Genomic DNA, 19364 nt, shown 5'->3' on the forward strand with positions numbered 1-19364 from the left:
TCTCATCTTACTGCAGGAATAAAGAGCAATCTTATATTTTTCTTTTAGGTTTTTATTTGAAACTGGAGAGGAAAATAAAAGACCATCATTTATTTATTCTTTGTGAGATTAATAATGTGTTTCACAGTTTTCTCTTGGGCGTGTCTTTTCTTGTGTTTGCTGTTTCACTTTTCTCTTTCGCTAACAGCTCTTTTTTTACAAGGATCTGTGCTTTCAATGACTCTTTAAATTTTCTATAATAGGATATGCTTTCAATTTCATCTTTTGTGGTTACACTTCTGATTCCCTCTTTCTTCCCTCTTAGTATGATGCCTTTAAGTTTTTTGCCAGTTACCAATCATTCAGTGGTACAATGAATGCTTACCAGCTGTGTCACATTGCTGACAATTCCCCCCTCCCCTGGCTTCAGGTGCAGTCATAAAAGCTTTCCTGCTGTGCCAGTGTTTATTGATAAGTACTTTGGTTCCCACTTTGTACCATATCATCTATGTGGGGTCTGTTGGCAAGGTGGGGGTGAGAGACAGTGTAACCAAACTATTTGGTAATGGGCCAGGAAGTTAAAGGTGGGATAAATGAGTTTGAGACCAGCAAGAAATCTGTGGATAATAGGATTAGAGGAGATAATGGAGATAGGGGCAAATTCAAGGAAGTATGAGATTTTTAATTTATATCATGAAATATTGTTCAAGCGAAGTATTTTCCATTCAAAAATGGCAAAGCCTTTTCTTAGGACTGTTCAAAAATAATGTTTTTCTATTATTGCTAATTAAGCTCTGATTAATTCATAATCATTTTTAAAGGCATACTTTTTCATGAATTCTGTTGTTATTCAACAGACCTACTAAAGACTACCAGACAGATTAAAAATATTTAAAATATTAATGAATATTTAATTTCATCTTAAGGGTCTAGAATATGAAGAGCTGGAAGTTGTGCTAGATTTGTACCAATTTCTGCTTGGATCACATGTAGACTATTGTGTTCAATTTCTAGCAGTACACTCAGGAAATACATATTGGGCTTTGAGTTTCTCCAATACAGGTTCACCAGAATGTTAGCAGGAACGGATAGGTTTTAATTTTGAGAACAGTTTACTTTAATTTTAGCTGTCTTCCAAACTCTAGTGAGTATAAGAGATCTCACCAATTTTATTTAATATGTTTAACTTGTCTGAAGGACTTCATTGTGTAGGTAGGGAGAAAGAATTTTTCCAGGTGGCTGAATATAGTCTAAGAAAGTATTGCCTTCAGATTAGAGCGAGCTCCATGGGGGTATAATGGGAGGAAGAACTTCATCTCACGGTTGAACTTCATTTTCACACAACAATAGCTCTTTCTCTGAACCAAAAAAAGTCATCATCATTATCATCATTAAGTGCTGTATCATATGAAGTGGGCGATCATATTCTTCTATGTGTCTTGACCACGACGGTTCTTGGCAAATTTTCTACAGAAGTGGTTTGCCATTGCCTTCATCTGAGCAGTGCCTTTACAAGATAGGTAAACCCAGCCGTTATCAATACTCTTCAGAGATTGTCTACCTGATGTCATTGGTCAAATAACCAGGACTTGTGATATGCACTAGCTGCTCATATGACCATCCACCGCCTGTTTTCATGGCTTCAGATGACCCTAAAAGGCAGGTGGGGTGTGGGGGCTAAGCAGGTACTACACCTTGCCCACGGGTGACTTGCTGGCTAGTAGGGGGAAGGAGCGCCTGACACCTCCTTGGTACAGGCCTATCTCCAACCTGCCACCCTCAAATACAGTAGCCCAATCACAAATAAAAAATTCACAGTTAATCTTGATTGTTTATTTGAAGAAATCATGAAAAAAGTTGTGCAGTGAAGTCAGTTCAACAAGGCTGGCCTATATTTTCCTATTAGCTTTGAAGTCAAACTTCCATAATTTATCTTCTTTACAGTAGATAAAGGGCAGGACAGTGGCATAGTGGTTAGCATGTAACAGTTGGTAGGTTAATTGGTCATTGTTAATTGTCCTGTGATGAGGTCAGGGCTAAATCAGGGGTTGCTGGGTAGCACGGCTCGATGGGCTGGAAGGGCTTATTCTGCAAGGTATCTCAGTAAATAAATAAATACCATTCCCAAATCATGTTGGTGAAAATGGTATGTGATTGTAAAGCACTTGCCTACCTTCATGAATTTTGATAACTTCCAATTGTTTCCTGAATATTCTGCAAATTGAGATGTCATTCATTTCAGACATGGAATTTTTTCTTTGCTTGTATCGTGTATGATTGAAAATAGAAAATTGAAACAGAACTTTCACAAATTATGGGATGACTTCTGTCTTGCAGCATTTCCAAATAAGTTTCATTATGTGACCAGTGATTTAAACCAAAAAGGCAAAGTTGAATTTAATTTGCCTTGTAATTTACGTACTTCTAAGTATTGGTTACAATTAACAAGTTCCCAACCAGCAACATCTGTTGATGCGTGTGAGTCAGATACCCTACAGTGATTAAAAAGGATGGCAGAGGGTGAACAGCTTAAATTTTGATTCTACAAGTCAGCCAACAGATGCAATAGTGGGGGGTATACCATTTTAGACATACCAATTGTCTTGATAGCAACCTCATCATATGTACTGTGTGTACACACACACACACACACACAATACATGTTTCAGCATTCCTCCAATCAACCGCCAACCAGAGCAGGGCAGTTGATGATATTTCCTTTCAGAATTACACATCATCCTGAACTGCATATTGACTACTTTTCCTTCATTAGATATAATCTACTAGATACAAGCTTAAAGTACCCGTCTTGCTATCATTTTGATGCAAAATCATCACAACTGAAGAAAATATGGCAGTTATATTAACAGACAGTGATCTATAATGGACTCATGATTCAAGGACATGCACTCAATTTCCATTATCTAGGGACCAAACCTATTTCACTCAGATAAGTTCTACTCAGTAGCTTGCCAGCATGTATCAACCATGTAAACGCTGACCCCCTCATAGGGCAGTCAAACAATCATCAGACATAATCATAACCACAGGATCTCAGATGTTAGTCAACATTACAGTCTCCACCAAATTTCTAAACTAGATATGATAAGACAGTACTAAAACAGTCATATGGGAGTCCACAATATTGACTTTGGATTCCATGAAGTCTCATGCCTTGAGACCCAATACAGGGGAAGGGAATCTCTTACAAATTGAAGAAACAGTAACACACACACAATGCCAGGGGAACTCTGCAGGTCAGACAGTATCTATGGAAATGAATAAGCAGTCGATGTTTTGAGCCAAGATCCTTTTCAGGACTGGAAGTGAAGGGGGAAGGTGACAGAATAAGAAGGTGGGGGGGGGGGAGGTGAAAAGTGAAGCCATTTGGGCAGGTAAGGTAAAGGGCTGGAGAGGAAGGAGTCTGGGAGGAGAGTGAACCAAAGGAGAAAGGAAAGGAGGAAGGGTGGTGAGAAGAGGTAAGGGGCCAGAGTAGAGAGTAGAAGTAGAGGGGAGGGGGAACAGAATTTTTTTTTACCTGAAGGAGAAATTGATATTAATGCCATCAGGTTGGATGCTACCCAGACAGAGTATGAAGTGTTGCTCCTCCAACCTGAGGTGGCCTCATCGTGGCACAAGAGGAAGACATGGGTCAACCGGTCAGAATGGGAATGAGAATCTGAATTAAACTGTTTGACCACCAGGGAGTTCTGCTTTTGCTGACAGAGCGGAGGTGCTCGACAAAGCGGTCCGCCAATTTACGACGGGTCTCACCAATGTAGAGGAGGCCACACTGGGAGCGATGGACACAATAGATTCACAGCTAAAGTGTTGTCTCACCAGGAAAGATTGTTTTAGGCCTTGAGTGGAGGTGAGGGAAGAGATGAATGAGCAGGTGTAGCACTTTGGCTGCTTGCAGTGTTAAGCGCTGGGAGGCAAATTAATGAAGAGGAACAAATGGAAAAGGGAATCACAGAGGGAGCAATGTCCTGGAGAGGAAAGCCGCATCCTGGGAACAGAGACAAAATCTTTTATGTTGAATGCCACTTGGAAGAAGCACTGAGGGGCAAAGTGGCTCAGAGTGTAATCAAATTGGTGGAACTTCAGTGTCCATTGTAAGAATAGCACAGTAGCACAAGTACTGCTGAACTGCCTGAATAAAAAAGAATATTACTGCCAGCTGGATATGGAGCAGGTAATCATAACCTACATGACTTAAACCCTACTTAAATTAGCTCTCACATCATCGGCAGGTTTATCAGTACCTTCCCAAAAGAATTTGAAGCCCTAGATCTGAACTCCCATTCATGTCACTTTCCTTATTGTTATGTGTGCAGTACTGTGTGAGAAAGAATAGGTTACGGATAACTATGTGGGCAAATGGGATTGATGGAAACACTGTCAGAGCCCAAAGATACGATGGGCCAAATGGCCTCCTTCTATGAAAAAAGAAAACACCAATACGAAAACATTCTACAAAGTTAAGTGGAATCTGAATGGATTTAATGCCTCAGAACTGGTCTTCTGTAAGGAGTTATGGATCATGGAAGCAGCCAAGTTATATTTTACCGCAATCTGTAATGTCATTGCTCAGTATATCCCTTACTCTTCATGGCTATCAAACCAAAGATCAAACTATAATTCAATGAGAAGCATGTAACCAGGAAGAGTACAGGGAAGAGTTGAACATTAAGTGGTAGACTGTGAAGCTTAACACAAGATTTCATGAATTCCAGACACAAAAGCAGCATGTTATAATCAGAGCCAAGCTATCCCATGATTAGCAACTTGAATCAAACTTAATCCACCACTTTAAACACTGACATTTTTCACCGCCGTAGACAAATAGACTGCTGATAATGATGCACTGCAATAGCAATCAAGATCCTGCTAAAATAGAGACATGGACCAATTTTAAAAGGTAAAGGCAGGAAACAAAGGGGATCAGACCACTTGCAAACTCCTCCTCCCATGCCACCACCCAAAGGGCACGTCAACCTGGCTCAGATATAGACTGCAAATGTTTTCATGGTTACTGGCGAAAGCCCTAGATTGTTCCCCCTTAATAGCATTGTGGTATTACCTCCTTCACCCAGGTAGCAGCAGTTCAAGACAGTGGTTTACCACTCTGTTCTCAAGTGTAGGGAAAAGAAGGTATTAAACTTTGTTGTTAGTAAAGCTCATGTGGCATGAGTTACAACTGCCTCATCGTCATCTCAGTGTAACTAAGGTTATAAATATCATAAATAGTCTGCATCAGAAACACGATTTAACAAAAAGGGTTTATTTGAAATAACTTGTTTTTTTGAAAATTGTTGAGATAAGAAAACATTTGTTCAGAGCACCAACCTACTTTGATAAAACAAGAACTTTCCAATAAAGGAAGGGTATTGTCAAGATTCAGGAGAATAGTGTTAATCGTGATCACACTACCGGCATTTCAACATCAAACCTTATACACTATGAAAGACATGAAATCATCCACATTTATCTCCAGGAATGACATACTAAAGACCAAAAGACATAGGAGCAGAATTAGGCCATTTGTCCCATCAAGTCTGCTCCGCCATTCAATCATGGCTGATCCTTTTTTTCCTATCTCCTCCTCAACCCCAGTTTCTGGCCTTCTCCCCATAACCTTTGATGCCATGTCCAATCAAGAACTTATCAATCCCTGCCTTAAATACAGCTAACGATCTGGCCTCTACAGCTGCATGTGGCAACAAATCCCACAAATTCACCACTCTTTGGCTAAAGAAATTTCTCCGCGTTTCTGTACCTGAGGCTGTGCCTTCTTTTCCTAGACCCTGCCACCATAGAAGACATTATTTCCACATCTACTCTGTCTAGGCCTTTCAACTTTCGAAAGATTTCAATGAGGTCCCCCCTCATCCTTCTGAATTCCAGCGAGTACAGACCCAGAGCCATCAAATGTATGACAACCCTTTCATTCTTGGAATCATCCTTGTGAAACTCCTCTGGACCCTCCCCAATGCTGGCACATCTTTTCTGAAATGAGGGGCCCAAAACTGTTCACAATGCTCAAGGTGAGGCCTCACCGGTGCCTTATAGTGCCTCAGCATCACATCCTTGCTGTTGTAAAGGGAGAGAATGCGCCATGTAGGCTGATTTGGATTGACCTAGCTCAAGAATTAGCTTTCAAGTTCAATTGAGAAGCACAGTTAAAAGTTTTCTATTCTTGTTCAGAACGAATTTTTATCCAACTTTGAGACTTACCTCCACTAATAACTATCTATGCATTATTAGGCTCAGATTTTTCTATGCAAATCCTTAAACAAATTGTAGACAAGATGAAAATATTACATAAAGTTATTATGAAGTACTTCCCTAATTGTGGAAGTTGTGCTGAAGTTTCAGGAATTTATATCTACTTTATCAATGCTGTATTCCAGAAGGTCAGATTGGGATAAACAGTCGATGTTTCGGGCCAACACCCTTCACCAGGACTGGAAAGGAAGGGGGAAGATGACAGAATAAGAAGACTGGGAGAGGGGAAGGAGTACAAGCTAGAAGATGATAGGTGAAGCCAGCTGGGTCAGGGGGAGGGGGAATAAATTAAGAAGGTGGGAGGGGATAGTGTGAAAGACAAAGGGCTGGAGAAGTAGGAATCTGATAGTAGAAGAGAGTGGACCATAGGAGAAAGGGAAGGTGGAGGGGCACCAGGGGAGGTGATATGCAGGTGAGGAGAAGAGAAGAGTTAAGAGGGGGCCGGTGTGGAGAATGATAGAAGAGGGAAGGGGGAGGGGGAATATTACTGGGTATTGGAGAAATCGATGTTCATGCCATCAGGTTGGAGGCTACCTAGACAGGATATGAGGCATTGCTCCTCCAACCTGAGAACGGCCTCAACATGGCAGCAGAGGAGTCCATGGACCAACATGTCGGAATGGGAATGAGAATTGGAATTAAAATGATTGGCCACCAGGAAATCCTATTTTTTGGCAGATGGAACGAAGGTGCTCAACAAAGAGATCTCCCAATCTACGTTAGGTCTTACCAATGTCCGGGAGGTCACATTGGGAGCACCTGATACAGTAGACGACCCCAACAGATTCATAGCTGAGGTGTTGCGTCACCTGGAAGGACTGTCTGGGGCCCTGATGAAAGTGAGAGAGGCGGTGAATGGGCAGGTGCAGCACTTCTGATGGCAGAGATAAGTGTCAGGAGGGAGATTAGATAAGAGGGACAAATAGACAAGAGAATTTTGGAAGAAGCGAGCGTCCCTGGTCCTCCTTTTCCTTCCCTTTCTCCCATGGTCTACTGTCCTCTCCTATCTGATTCCTTCTTCTCCAGCCATTTTCTTTTCCACCTCTCACCTCCCTGCTTCTTTATCACCCCTTTCCCCACCGCCTGGCTTTACCTATCACCTTCCGGCTTGTACTCTTTCCCTCCCCCCAACCTTCTTATTCTGGCTTCTTCCCCCTTCCTGTCCAGTGCTGATCAAGGGTCTCCCCCCGAATCGTTGACTGTTTGTTCATTTCCATAGGAGCTGCCCGAGTTGCTGAGTTCCTCCAGCATTTTGTGTGTGTTCCCTAAACTATTGATGATGTTTTTATCCTTTGGTAAGATAACTTTATTTGGACTCACTTTTAGGTAACTATGCTGAGGCTTTGAAAACGTTGCATTGAATGACATAAGTATCAAAATACCTTGATTATATAAGCTCTGAAATCAATTGTCATTCTGTAATACAGTCGCTGGGAATAAAATTGATATTAAAAATTAAAATTCCAAGTTGTCAACTGAAGAAAAATATTCACTTTTGTGATATTTACAAGAAACCTTATAATTAATAAATCATGTAGCTTTTCCTCCCTCAGTTCTGATCAAGGTGAAGTTAGATTTAAACATGATCCAAATCAGCAAACACATCAAGAGATGTCACTGAAGAATCTGTAAAGATCTCTTGAGATTAAGTTTGTTACACTGAACTTCTCTGCTAGCTCTTAAAAATATAATAGGAAGTGAATTTCGAGCAATTTTCCTCAGGTTGTATAAAGAGAAATATGTGCAGCACAAAATCATCTTTAATTTCCTACCAAATTGGCCATGAGTTGTTCAAAAATAAAAATGAAAAAGAAAATCAGTTTAGTCTTCTGAACTATTTGCTTGAAATTTCTGTAATCTGTGCTAGAGAACAACACATTTTCTTAATCAGCATATGAAATACCAATTAAAAACTCCGAAGACACAAGGAAATCTGCAGATGCTGGAAATTCAAGCAACACACACAAAAAGTGCTGGTGAATGCAGCAGGCCAGGCAGCATCTATAGGAAGAGGTACAGTTGACGTTTCAGGCCAGGTCTCTTCGTCAGGACTAACTGAAAGTAAGAGATTTGAAAGTAGGAGGGGGAGGGGGAGGGGGAGATCCGAAATGATAGGAGAAGACAGGAGGGGAGGGGTGGATCTAAGAGCTGGAGAAGGGAGAGGATCATGAGACGGGAAGCCTGGGGAGAGAGAGAGAAGGGAGGAGGGGAGCCCGGAGGGTGGAGAGCAGGCAAGGAGTTATAGTGAGAGGGACAGAGGGAGAAAAAAGAGAGAGAGAAAAAAAGAGGGAAAAATATATTAAATAAATAAATAAGGGATGGGGTGTGAAGGGGAGGAGGGGCATTAACGGAAGTTGGAGAAGTCAGTACTGTATTCATGCCATCAGATTGGACGCTACCCAGATGGAATATGAGGTGTTGTTCCTCCAACCTGAGTGTGGCTTCATCTTGGCAGTAGAGGAGGCCGTGGATAGACATGTCAGAATGGAATGGGATGTGGAATTAAAATGTGTGGCCACTGGGAGATCCTGCTTTCTCTGGCAGACAGAGCTCCTATCATTTCGGATCTCCCCCTCCCCCTCCTACTTTCAAATCTGTTACTGTCTCTTCTTTCAGTTAGTCCTGACGAAGGGTCCCGGCCCGAAACGTTGACTGTACCTCTTCCTATAGATGCTGCCTGGCCTGCTGTGTTCCACCAGCATTTTTTGCGTGTGTTGCTTAAAAATTCCGAACTTTATTTTCTTGGTGCTTAGCAGTTGGGTAAAATTCCTTGAGTTGCACAGGCCTAACTATCTGCACATTGTCAGAGGTACAGTTTGAGGATCATTGTAACCTAGCCTGCTGGTGTTGTGGAGGGGCTGTCTAATGTGTGCACTGCAGGGCAACTGAGGGACAATCTGGAGATCAGACGAATTGCCCATTTTATGTGCCATCATAGAAAGAAATATCAGTCCGAAGATAAAATTGGATACCAAGAGCGTCGTATAACTTTAATGCTGTCTGCATGAAACTAAAATTACTCTCTTTGGCCTAGAAACTGGAAAAAAACCACTCAGTCCAATTCAATCTTATTTGGAGTTTATTTCCAGGTGAAATTGAAAAGCTGGACCAGGTGCTCCTGTACATTCTTCATATCAATGTGTCTGATCTTTTCCTAATGAAAGGATAGTATAATGATACTTTCTGCCCTTACCGGTGTAAAGTGGGACAGAAAGTTATGGCCTGATACTAGAACAAGGAACACACTGCTTTGCTGACTAAAGAGGGGCATGTCAGGATACCCATTTGGATAGCTGAGTGTGGGCTATTCAAACACCTTCCGATGTGTAGAAGGTGCTCCAATGAACAGTGAGTGTTGAGCTACTCATTCCATTCAAGTTGGCACCTGGGCAGAATAGGCATCTTATTGCTCAGTTACAGGAGTGTTATTGTCGACATGTCTGGCCATTCAGGGTAGATCAGAGTACTCGGGACGGGAGACAAATGAATCAAGAGCCTATTCCTGGAGAACCTTCAAAGATGCCACATCTTACCTAGCTTTTTCTGGTGAGCAACATTTCTGCAGACTCATGTTGTTTAAAGCTGTGCAAGACGGGCATGCTGTCACGCCTGGACTGCTTTCTCTGTGGAGATCAAGGACACACTGACTGTCAATGCTCATGTGGTAACCACCAATCTCTACCACATCTCTCGAGTTGCTGCTCACCACTACACTACAGAGTTTACCCAGGCCATCTGCTCCTAAAGAAATGATCCCATTTATTTTGATTAGTGTGAGAAACCTACGGCATCTTAGGTACTCAGTTTTGCTGGCTTTACTGGTTTCCTATAAGTGCAGACGGCTGTTGCCTGAGGCCTCCCTTTAATAACTCAGACCTTGTCATCAGCAGAAAAGCTTTCCACTCCTTTAATCTACAGGTTGTTTTAGATCAGAAATATAATTTCCTAATGGTGAATGCTATGCTTCTGCGAATACATGACAAATCACCCGTATCAGATACTTTCATGGGCAACACTACTCATGGGGTTGAATGCTCCATCATGGGATCAAACCATATTTTGCTGGGCACTTACACTGGTAAACACACCATCTGAGCACAAATGAAGTTCAACAATATACTAGGGTTCTAGTGTTAGATGCCATGGGTTTCTGGGAGCACCTTATAGAGTGCATCAAAGTAAAAGAGAGGCTGCATTGTTGTGTTCTACAAGCAGCACTATCGTTCCAATCAAAGCTGCAGCCATTACTGGAGGAAAGGGACCAGGAATGTGATGGTCATGAAACAGAGCTTGAAGACCAGCAAGAGGAAGGAGCAGTTGCCAGGGTAATGTCCTAGAACAACATTCACAACCTTAATGCACTTTGCTACTAAAGGGTGAGAGGGTGCATTTTTATCAATGACTTGTAAACTAAAGTTTGACCAAGTAACTCTGCATCTATTTTTGCAACAATAACACCAATAATTCAGATTTCAGATGATGCATAAAATTGCCTTACATCACACACACAAGACACACATAAATCCTGGTGTGCAGTTTCACCTGCCTGTTAGAACAATACGTAAAGTAATTTAGTGACAATATTTTGTCTTGATACAAATTTTCCTTAGTTCTTGATATTAATAAGAGTGTCAAAAGCTGTAGGGTGAAGGCAGGAGAATGGGGTTGAGAGGGATGATGGAATGGTGGTCGAATGGCTTGATTCTATGTCTCATGGTCTTATGTGGCACCCTGCTCAAATGACCATACCCTTTCCACAAAAACACTCCCCTCAGATCAGATCCTGTCGGGTGACTAAGTGTTGGTTGAGATCTTGAGCCTTTGGATTATTTTACTTTGATGTTGGCTCGTCATTAAAGTAAGCACAACAACAGCTGAGAATAGTGCACATATCAGCACATTGACCAGGTTGCCATTGGTCATGGAGGGGCTAAAATTTCAAAACAATAAATACGTAATCGTTCAGCAGTGGGAAGTCCCTTATGAGACTCCAGTTAAGGATCATTTTAAGCTCTTCTATGAATTGACCATTTTGAGGTGCACTGTGCAATTGATGAAGTGCACAGGAACATAACGATTCACTCCAGTCTTGACAGCAGGATCTGATAGAAGTTTGGTGCTACTTCCCACCACAAGGCATTATTTCTCACAAATGCTCTCCCATGTAATATTATCTCTTTCAATACTTTTTGTAATAGGATTTGGGGATTCCTATTGGAGAGCTAGATGTTTAGTCTGCGAACCTCCCTTCTTTTCATTTCCTCTTGTTATTATTGTACCAAGATACAGTGCAAAGCTTGTCTTCCATACTCTTCATACAGATCAAATTATTACACAACGTGTTGAGGTAGGACAAGGTAAAACAGTAACAATGCCCAATGAAGTGTACAAGCTAATAAAACACAGTCTGTGACTGCAAGTGCAGATAAATAATAAAGCACAAAATCATAATAAGTTCGATAGTGCAGCCAAGAGTGCATCTTATAATGCAAGAGGTTCATTCAAGAGTCTGAAAGTAGTGGGACAGAAGCTGTCTTTGAGTCTGGTGGCATGTGCTTTCAAGTTTTCGTATCTTCTGCCTGATGGGAAAGGGGAGAAGAGAGAATGTCCGAGGTGGGTAGGGTCTTTGATTATGCCAGCTGCTTTACTGAAGCAATGAGAAGTATAGACAGGATCCATAGTTCCTTCTGTAATGTGCCGGGCTGTGTCCACACCTCTCTGTAGCTTATTGCAATCATGTGCAGAGACATTGCCATACCAAACCATTATGTATCCACACAGAATGCTTTCGATGGTGCATCGGTAAAATTTGGTAAGAGTTGAGTTCAAGTTGAAGTTTATTGTTATTCAAACATATCCATGTATACTGCCAAACGGAGCAATCTTCCCCCGGACCAAGATGCATAGCACAGTACATATAACACACATTAAGACATCCGTTAGTCTTGTGAGACCATGGATCTGCGCCTGGGAAGTCTTCACTCTCCAGGGCACAGGCCTGGGCAAGGTTGTATGGAAGATCAGCAGTTGCCCATGCTGCAAGTCTCCCCTCTCCACAACACCAATGTTGTCCAAGAGAAGGGCATTAGGACCCATACACCTTGGCACCAGTGTCGTCGCAGAGCAATGTGTGATTAAGTGCCTTGCTTAAGGACACAACACGTTCGTTCGGCTGGGGCTCGAACTCATGACCTTCAGGTCGCTAGTCCAATGCCTTAACCACTTGGCCCCGTGCCCACACATGCAACACATAAAAAATAATGTTACCACAAATAAATTAATGAAATATATTCCAGAATATTGACAGTTAACAAAAGGTGCATTTATGACACAAGTTAAAAAGTAAACAGTATAATGCTACTGGTACTTCATTAGTGATGAGACCTGGGTGGTGGCAGGGAGTTCAGTAGTCTCTCGGACTGGGGGAGGAAGTTCTTGTCCTAATGCTGCAGTACTTCCTGCCGGATGGTAGGAGATCAGAGAGATTTTGGGATGGATGGGAAGGATCCTTGACAATGCTTAAGGCCCTCCACGTGCAGCACTCATGATAAATATCATGGATGGGTGCAAGAGAGACCCCAATAATCTTCTCAGCAGCCCTCACAATTCTTTGTAGAGTTTTGTGTCAGATGCCTTGCGATTCCCGCACCAGACGATGATGCAGCTGGTCAGGACGCTGTCAATGGTGCTTCTGTAAAAATTGGTTAGAATTGGTGAGGTGGGGGGAGGTGGAATGCCTCACCCACCTCAATCTCCTCAGGAAGCGAAGATGCTTTTGTGCTTTCTTGACTAAAGGGGTGGTGTTGAAGGAGGTGAGATTATCTGTTATGTTCATCCCTCAGAAACTTGGTCTCATAACTTTCTCCATGTGGCTGCCGTTCATGTGCAGTGAGAAGTGGTCAGCCTGCACCTTTCTAAAGTCCGCAATCATCGCTTTAGTTTTGTCCACGTTGAGAGCCAAGTTGTTGTACTCACACCATTCTACAAGCCGCACTACCTCCTCTTTGTACACCACTGTTGTGTATCAGTGAATTTGATGATTCGGTTTGAGCTGGACCCAGCAGTCCAGTCAGAAGTGTGAACAGCGTGGGCTGATAGGACATGCTAAATTCTATAGCCTCTTGAGAAAGTAGAGGTGTTGGTGAGCTTTCAACGTGGTTGAATGGTTGGACCACGACAGATTATTGTTGATGCTCACACCTAGGAAACTGAAGCTCTCAGCCCTCTGAACCTCAACACTGTTGATGTAGACAGGAACAAGTGAACTACCCCTCCCCCCACCACCCCCTGAAGTCGATGATCAGCTCCTTTGTCTCATGGATATTGAGGGAAAGATTGTTATCATGGCACCATGTCACTAAAGTTGTCTTTCTCCTTCCTGTAGTCCAACTCATCATTATCAGGAATGTGGCCCATTACGGTGATACCATCTGCAAACTTGTCAGAATTAGAGCAGAATCTGGCTATGCAGTCATGAGCGTTTCAGGACTAGTTGGAATGTGTCTCTCTCAGAGCAGAACAAGCAGGGAATGAGAACCACAGGATTGCAGTCAACCTCCTGCTGTGGGTCCTAGGCTGTCAGTCTGCTGCAGGGTGGCTATATTTTCAGTGGAAAACAGCTGAATATCTACCTACAATTAATCTTTAGCCAGAGCATTGTCAGTCAACACCTTAAAAGCCTTCTAGGCAAGGCAAGGCAGGCTCTGCAATGTCAGAGGCTGCCACACTAGTTTGACATATCCCTACACAAAAAATGTTTTTTTTATATAACAATGACAAATCAAATGATACAATAATGCTAAGTCATAATATCTTTCGCTGTAGTAAATGGTGAGTTGTCCACTTCCAAACTTTGTAGGTTTAATGTACTAGTCTACACAGCAGTGTTTCCTACGAGGCCTCAGTCTGGCTTCGGGAATGCTGTTCTCTTTCACTAGAACATTTAGACTGTCCAGCTTCAGACTGCTGTTCACGGTTGACTGAAGGATGTCTGGCAGTGGGGCAGGGGTGAGCATGCTGACTGTAAAGCTGCAGCAAGACATGAATATGTCCCCTTGTGAGTGAGGGTATCAGAGTCCTAGAACTGTGCACCAGGTAACTTTTCTAACCGAAGTCCAACAAACTATTGACTGTCACTGAGTACTTCCGTTGCATCGGCCAAGCTGACAGGACCATCTCATAGGATCCGCTCTCTGCTGTCTTCATTCTTGGAGTCAGTTCTTTACACGGTCTGGGCATAGTTTTATGTAGTATTCCTCTGCTTATGCAGAAGAGCACTGATGATATGCAAGGTCTCTCTGTTCATTCCAAAGTGTAAGCTGCTGATGTGCAGTCAGGAATAGTGTCCTCATATCAACTGTATGAATGGTCAAGGACAGCAAACTGTTCAAAAGGCGCATCTTCTTGCTCTTAGAAGATATCAGACTATTTCCTGACAATACATTCTCCTTCTCGAAGACCTTCAGGGTGCCTTTGTGAGACAGGAACATTCTCTAGCTAGGTCAGGATCAGGCTGGAGAGAGGCAAGAAAGGTTTCATGTGGCCTCCATCTATATTATCACATGAACAAGGTAGGCATTGTAGAAATTAGAAAGCCTTTGAAGACAATGATGAAGCCCTTGTAGACAAGTGCTCATGGCTTTTGAGTGATGGTTATCATCTCTAGCTCCGTACGACACCCTGTGAGAACATGCAAATAAGTATGACAGCTCATCTACACCAGCATTTTAGTTGTGATCTGATCTGGGACCATTGAAGCACTATGGATGCATATACTGTCTACCCACTTCCACTCCAGAGTACTCTCCACAAGATGCCTATGACTGTCTGCCTATGACATGCATCTCATTAATATAATCAGCTCACTCCTTGCTGTGTCAGTCTCTGAGGTGGAGCGGTGGAGTATAAGGTTCGATTGCACACTGTTCTCTACATCAACATTATTCTGTTCCTTCTCCTCTGCCAGCCTCCCGCCGTGCATATATCATAATTAGTGTATTCACTGATTAATAATAAAAGGGGATTTAGTCATCACGGTCAAATTTTATCAATTTTCTCACTGCCAGATTTCTTATATCCTCTGATTTCAAATTTTTTTGGGGTCTTCTGTGTAAAAGGGTGGTTTTCTTCAGTCTGCTGCTGGGATGAGCTAGTGAGGGTCTGCTTGGAAGATTTGAAAAGCATTGTGTGAGCTTTTGATTAACCTAGTTTTGGAGTCTCGACCTCTGCATGAGAAATGAATGTCAGTGGAGGAGAGTCCCAAATTCGAAGTAAATTTATTATCAAATATATGTCACCATATACAATCCTGAGATTCATTTTCTTGTGGGCATACTTAATAAATCAAAAACCATAATAGTTAATGAAAGACCAAACACAACAAAAAGAAGAAATAATAGTAATAAATAATAAGCAATAAATATCGAGAACATGAGATGAAGAGCCCCTGAAAGTGAGTCCTTAGCTTATGGGAACAGTTCAGTTAAGGGGCAGGTGAAGTTGTGTGCTGTTATCCACTCGGTTTGATGGTTGAGGGGTAATAACTATTCCTGAACCCAGTGGTGTGAGTCATGAGGCTCTTGTACCTTCCTCCTGATGGCAGTAGAAAGAAGAGAGCATGGCCTGTGCAGTGGGTCTCTGATGATGATGCTGCTTTCCTGCAACAACACTCTGGGGATCTGCTCAATGGTAGGGAGAGCTTTACCCGTGATGGACTGGGCCATATCCACTTCATGTTGTAGGATTTTCCATTCAAGGGCATTGGTGTTTTCATACTAGGAGAGTGTTGCAGCTATGCTAGGCACATATGGAAAGGTATAGATGGAGTAAAATCCATGTGATTAACAGTCTGGGTGAATGTGACTGCATTAGTGTGTCCATGGAATAAAGTTTGTCATGATGTGTGGTTCAACTTGAAACACCTTGTAGATTTATTAAAGTAGATTTATCCTGGAAGTGAAACCTGAGTTGCTATTCCCATGGTGGCCTTGGCAGGGTTTCCCCCCCCCCCCCCCCCATTACCATTACCTCCATTACAATCAGTTTCCACCACTCCTCTCCACCTCCACCAGTACCTCCACTGCTCCTAGAACAAAAGTTTGACCTCCTAGGATGTGTAGCTGCTTTCTAGATGCACCTCTCTGATTGTTAAGTGTTGACAGCTGTTTTCAATTGGGCACAGTCCCATTGGAAACACTGAATGTCCCATTTCACCTCTTGATTCTAGATATATAGCACTATAATGGCATTTTGAACCAGGTTTTAGACAACTTAATTATTTGCAGAAGACCTAATTGAGCATTGGACGTAAATGAAACTTTGTTCTGGTTTATTAAAAAAGTGTGTGCAATCCAATTTAACTATTTCTGCTTAACACTATTCTACTATTAATGACTCCCATTCAGTATACTTTGCAACTTGAAAAGTACATATCTTTAATTTGAATTTTACAAAGAACTGCACTTGTGGTAATTATTGGGCCAGATTATGCTTGCTCTTGCCCCACGTTTAGGTCAATTCTAGTGCTTTTCCTGCAGCCACTGCACAAAGTGGAGACGTACAAGCCGCAATCCCTTGAGCAGTGGAACCTGAGGCCCAGTCCTTGGACTGTCTTTAATGTCTTTTGAAGGATCAAGTTATCAAGGGCCTTTTCAACTGATCATGATAGACATTTTAAACCAGAAGAAATGTTTTTGGTAATTAAAGACAATAATTTTGGTAATTAAAGACATTTTTGAAACTAGATTATATAAATTACTTCAACCATTATATTAATAAAAGTAAAAAGAACCTTCTAGACTTACTTTTTCACCTAGATCAGAATGAGGCTGTGTTTGATATACCATAAAACAGTGCAATCAAATAGTAGGTGTATCCCATCCTCAGTTTACAACAATCTGGAAGGACTCAATGACAAATCCAGAGATGGAGCAAGAGGTCAAACATTCTATGGAACAACAGGCTAGCCATTATTACTGTCCAGCCCATTGGTTGAGATTGACATTGGAAACTGCTCAGAAACACAGTGCTTTTTGAAATCATATTGATGGTCTCTTGATAAGTTTCACCAACTGGAGGAATTAATTTATACAAATATAGAAGTGCATGAACTTTGAATTCTTGGTAGCCTTTGCACCTTCTGAACAGAAAGTATCATTTTTCACTTAATTTGATGCTCAATTATGGAAACATTGTTGAAAGAGTTATACTTAGCTGCCCTACTATTAGTCAAATATGATATCCCATTCTGCTGTTGCTTTAGTTTGCAGAAACATCCATAACTCCCCATAAAACTTGTTGGCCATTCATTACAGTTGTGTCATGCTATATTATCATGAGAAAACTCATGAGTTACAACTGGTAAGAATAGAAAGTAAACCAACCATAAAGGATAGCTTTTATAGCTGAGATGATGGGCACATTCACTCTAAGTAAATTCCATTGGGCTTTCTGCCAGTATCTTGTCTCACTGTTTCTGAGTGTATTGGATCTACGAAAATGAAAATTGCCAATTCTAGCTGAGCAGAGGCTCCTGCTGCAGAGACCTTTTTTCTTGATAATTCTGCCACCTAGTTTTATATTGTATTAATTACTTTAGAAACTGCTGTGCTGCTTATACGAAGTGCACTGAATGTAAAGACAATAGAGATAGCTTTCAGCAGTCTGTTAGATATTTGAAGTCCTGGCAGTAAAGATGGATGGCTAATGCTCCAAACTGTATACTGCATCAATCCTGTCACATTTTTTTTTGTGAAAATTATGATTACTGAAGGTGTTAAATGATTTTTTGAGTGCAGCTTTTCAGAGTGGAGAACCAGACATTTATCTTGAAGCCATCTCAAAGTCAGACTGTGAAGACTGGATTGCAGCACTCCGACAAGCAAACTCTGAAGGTTTGCGAAGGAGAATTGCACACCTTCAGCAACTCATCATGGAAATCAAAGGCAATACAAGCCCAGATGAGGCCCATCAGATCCTCCCTATACCAGAGACACAATCTCCATTGATAGGTAAGATTTACACTGCATGAAACTCTTCATGATTAAAGATTATTTTAAGTAACTAAGAACCTTAATGTTATATTTTGGTTTGCTTAATAATCAAATTAACAGTAAATCAAGAATTATGTATCTAGATTGTTTTTATTAGATTGCATAGAATTTATTAGATTAACAGAGTGGTATGGTAGCATAGTGGTTAACACAACACTATTACTGTGCCAGTGACCTAGGTTCAATTCCCCTCCATGCTCTGTAAGGAATTTGCACATTCTCCCTGTGACTGAGTGGCTTTCCTTTGGGTGCTCCGGTATCCTCTCACATCCAAAGAGGTACGGATGGGTTAGTAGATTAATTGGTCACATATGGATGTAATGGGGCATCACAGGCTCATTAGGCTGCAAGGGCCCGTTACTGTGCTGTATCTCTAAATAAATAAACAATTTGAATTACCACAATAAAACCAAGGAAAATTATCATATTTGTTTTTAAAAATATTTTGTAAGGCTTGGGAGCCAGTACTTGCACACATTGTATAAGTGTGCAATATGTTAGTATTTTGGTTTAATGTATTGTTTATTTTAATTGCAATTCCAGTTGAAACAAATTGGCAAAAAAGTCACATTTATAAGAACATCAGTTTATTTTTTTCATTTGGGCTGTAGATACACATTCGCACTGTAGTTAGGATTTTATTGCATACACATCATTGTTGCTGGTAGCATAACGCTATCACAGCACAGCAATCATTGGAAAGGGTTCAATTCCTGCTGCTATCTGTAAGGAGTTGGTACGTTCTCCCTGTGACCACATGGATTTCTTCTAGGCACGCTGGCTTCTTCACATTCCAATATGTTTTTTTATTTCTGTTTTGGCACTACTTATTTAGTTTAACTAATTAATATATATCTATAGACTTAATGTAATTCACAGTTTTTTTCTATATTATCATGTTTTGCATTGTACTGTTGCCACAAAGTAAAGAAATTTCAATATGATATTAAACCAGATTCTGATTCTGATTCATAAAAAAAGAGGAGAAATGGCTGGCTATGTAAGAAAAATTGATGTGTTTGATTACACAAAAGATAACTGGTATAT

The 19364-nt window shown here is 41.3% G+C and overlaps 1 protein-coding gene across 6 annotated transcripts in view; it reads left to right on the plus strand.

Annotated features, from left to right (window-relative positions):
- The window catches only part of inpp4b (inositol polyphosphate-4-phosphatase type II B), an 813686-nt gene that overhangs the window by 369057 nt on the left and 425265 nt on the right, over positions 1-19364 (plus strand). For 5 of the 6 annotated variants that reach the window (XM_072256187.1, XM_072256173.1, XM_072256174.1 and 2 more), the window contains one exon: positions 18063-18275. The exons of the other annotated variant lie outside the window; for it this stretch is intronic. In XM_072256187.1, the coding sequence (XP_072112288.1) occupies positions 18063-18275 (213 nt within the window). The remainder of the gene's footprint in view (positions 1-18062; positions 18276-19364) is intronic. 6 annotated transcript variants of the gene reach the window in all.

This window comes from Mobula birostris, chromosome 4, assembly GCF_030028105.1.
Source record: "Mobula birostris isolate sMobBir1 chromosome 4, sMobBir1.hap1, whole genome shotgun sequence".
Classification (NCBI taxonomy): Eukaryota; Metazoa; Chordata; class Chondrichthyes; order Myliobatiformes; family Myliobatidae; genus Mobula; species Mobula birostris.